The sequence below is a fragment of the Malus domestica genome, chromosome 13 (assembly GCF_042453785.1).
Source record: "Malus domestica chromosome 13, GDT2T_hap1".
In the NCBI taxonomy this organism is placed as follows: Eukaryota; Viridiplantae; Streptophyta; class Magnoliopsida; order Rosales; family Rosaceae; genus Malus; species Malus domestica.
The window spans coordinates 1,987,917-1,991,450 of record NC_091673.1 but is presented as its reverse complement, the minus strand read 5'-3'; the positions used below and the strand labels follow the sequence as shown (position 1 = coordinate 1,991,450).

The window sequence follows — 3,534 nt, the reverse complement described above, 5'->3', positions numbered from 1 at the left end:
AAAAAAGTAAAATTTGTAGTTTTGAAATTACTAAATTGCCCATATTTTTTATTTTTGTTTAATTTTAATTAGAGGGTTAGAGTAGTAATTTCATAGAGATTTGGTTGATAATGAAAGTTCTATTAGTATAGTAGAGATATTTGTACTATGTAGGGCTCACTAATACATGCGAGTCATATATTTATTAGAGATGTAGTACAAATAAATAAAAAAATTCATTCAACTCTTATACTTATTATAAGATATATCTATATACATCTATTATAATAAGTATATAACCGGTCCGTCGGGATTTGATCGATCCTTCTTTTCTTCTGTTGCAGCGGTGCCTGCTTTCAAGACAACATTTTTGTATTTTTTTTAGAATTACTAATTATTAATTGGTGCATACAGATGGGTAAATACAGCGCCTATATATATAAAGGGTAGCTTAGCACTTAGCAACCAACAATCTATAAGAATCATTCTCTTAACTAACAACATTCTTACTCTTCGAATGGAGACTCAATTATTATTGTTGTTATTACTGAGTGCTCTTGCTCTCATCATTTATGCATTCAAATCTTCCAAAACCAACCTTCCACCGGGAAGTTTCGGATGGCCAATCATTGGCGAAACGATCGCCTTCATGAAAGAGCAGCAACAACACTTTGTGGGCGAAAGAATGAAAAAACACTCCACAAAGCTCTTTAAAACCAGCATATTCGGCGAGCGGATGGTTGTTTTATGCGGCACTGCCGGTCACAAGTTCATCGCCACCAACGAGGAAAAGCTTTTTCTTGCATGGCGACCACTATCCATGCAGAAGCTCTTCCGCTCTTCCTACCTAAAAGCCGCTGCCACAGCCATCGTACCGCAAGCAGACGTAATCCAAATCTACCGTGCCCCGGGCTTTTTGAAGCCCGAGGCTCTGGTGAAGTACATAGAAACTATGGACTCTTTGGTTCAAGAACATTTGAAGCTTCACTGGGAAGGCAAAACCACGGTTGAGGTATATAAACTTGCTCAGCTACTTGTCACGAGTTTGTCCGCTCGCTTCTTCACTGGACTGCATGACAATGAGCGCACGGAAAAGTATGCCCAGTTGATGGATGTTCTCACTTCAGGGCTGCATACTATTCACATCAACATTCCCGGAACCACGTTTCATCGAGCAATGAAGGCGGCGAAGGCATTGAGGAAGGAGGTTTTGTTGTTGATTGAGGAGAAGAAAGCGGCTGCTGCCAGTGGAGTCCAAACGCACGACATCTTGTCTTTCATGCTATTTAACCCGGACCCCACTGGAAGGTTCTCATCGGAGAATGAAGTTGCTGATAAATTTATGGGTTCGATGGTGGCTGCGTTTCACTCACCTTCCATGGTTACAGGTTTCCTCTTCAAATATCTTGGAGAAAGACCTGAAATATGTGACAAAGTTCGTACAGGTAATTAATTAAAATTGATAGAGATCTTCTTTAAATTGGAAATTGGTATATATATTAATTGCATGATGAAAATTTTTGTTCTTGTTCTAGAACAATTGGAGATCGCAAGTTCAAAAAAGTCTGGCGAGGCACTGATCTGGGAAGATATACACAAGATGAAATATTCCTGGGGTGTGGCACTTGAAGTTATGAGGCTGGTACCACCTCTCCAAGGAACATTTAGGGAGGTTGCTACTGAATTCACGTATGAAGGTTACACAATTCCAAAAGGGTGGAAGGTATTTAACAATCAGTTAATTAGTAATATAATTACAGTCTAGTTACTTCACCATTTAATTTGTGTGTCTTAATTAGTTTGTGTTGATTACCCTTTTTTAGGTGTTTTGGTCGGCAAGCAGCACGAATAAAATCCCTGAATACTTTCCGGATCCGGAAGAGTTTGATCCGACTAGGTTTGAGAATGGAAAAACTCCTCCGACTTACTCTAACATCCCATTTGGCAGCGGCCCTCGAATTTGCCCGGGAAAAGAATATGCTAGACTCCAACTTATGTGCTCCCTTCATCACATTGTCACAAAATACAAGTGGGAAGTAATAAATCCAAACAGCAAGATTGCAGGTGGTTTGAATCCAGTTCCAGAAGAAGGCATTCACATTCGCATCCAACCATATTTGCCCCAACAGTAAACTATTTGGACGCACAAAATTAGACGCACTTCCTAATAGAGTGGAACCTGTCATTGTATGTGGATCTCACCTGAATTAGAAAGTGAGTCGATCAGTGTGTTAGTATTATATGTCCAATTATCACCATCCTTCGTCTAATGTTAGTGCATCAGTAATAATACATGCTTTCATGTTTGTTTATGCTTACAATTCATTCGATCTCAGATCTCTAACTTTCGTTTTTTTTTAATCAATAAATATTGTACGCTAATAGGGATGGAGAACAGTATTGTACGCTAATTGGTATGAAGGAGGGTTTGAAGTTTGAACTCAAGGCATAGTAAATTAAAAAACAAGCCCTAATCATAAAGACAATCCACCACTTATAATTTCATTTCTTTTAAAGTCCAATGCAAGGCAAGTATTTTATATTAATCCTTTCCATAGCTATTCTATGCTAATATTATGATAATAAAGACTTGCCATCCGATTTTAAAATATCAACCATGTCCTATTTTCTTTTTTCTTACGCTTATTTGTCATAAATCACATTTACGGAGGATGAAAAAGTTGCAATGTTAATGAATTGCACTTCTAATCCGCTTTATCTAACATTCTGTAATCAAATTACTAGTTTAATTACCAGCTTAGCTTCAATTTCTTGCACAACCTATACAGACAAAAACACATATATTTCATAGAACTCCACTAGTTTTGAATCATTTTAAGGAAAGGCAAAAGCTCAAATACCAAAAAACCTAGCCCAAAAACAAGCAAACCAAAATTTTAGATTTTCAGTCATACGGAATCCGTAAAAAATCATTTGAATCAGAAATCCTTTAGTCATCCAAATATCAAACAAATCAATGACTCATCATGATGAATATGTTACTTGCTACTTACACAGTTGATTTATTTTGATACATTTGTATGATTAAACGGTATCCGATTCGGATGATTTTTTTGTAGAGATAATCCTCAAATAGAAACTAAGAAAATAATGATTCCAATTATAAAGTTTTTATGATGAAAATACATTATTTGCAAATGAAAAAAAAAAGAGCTCATCTCCAAATATGAAATACAAGAACTAGCAAAGGTTGAAAATTGAAGGAATAAATTATATATCAATATTTCACAAACAACAACTACCATAGCTTGGAAATTAAAAGAATAAATTATGAAACTATTTTATTATATTTCAACGGTTCATTTTTAATACAACAATATTCTACTATAAACATAAGGGGATGGCAATTAGGAGCTTAAACAATAGAAAGAGCCGATCATAACGAGGTATCAAATTTACATATGCTCCCAATTCAGTTTGTAACCATATTGTTGGAAAAATTTTAGTAGATATATCATTCTACATTGTCTTACATTGGTCACTACTAAAATGTTCCTTCACTTTATAAGGCTTTGTCCTTATTAGCAAGTGATT

General features: G+C 35.7%; 1 protein-coding gene across 1 annotated transcript; it reads left to right on the top strand.

Annotated features, from left to right (window-relative positions):
- Positions 1-436: 436 nt before the first annotated feature.
- LOC103451601 (beta-amyrin 28-monooxygenase-like) lies at positions 437-2,300 on the top strand. Its single transcript, XM_008391013.4, has 3 exons — positions 437-1,424; positions 1,515-1,702; positions 1,803-2,300. Exons 1-3 carry the CDS (start codon positions 497-499, stop codon positions 2,109-2,111), a joined length of 1,425 nt encoding a protein of 474 aa, XP_008389235.2. The 5' UTR covers positions 437-496; the 3' UTR covers positions 2,112-2,300.
- Positions 2,301-3,534: the final 1,234 nt, after the last annotated feature.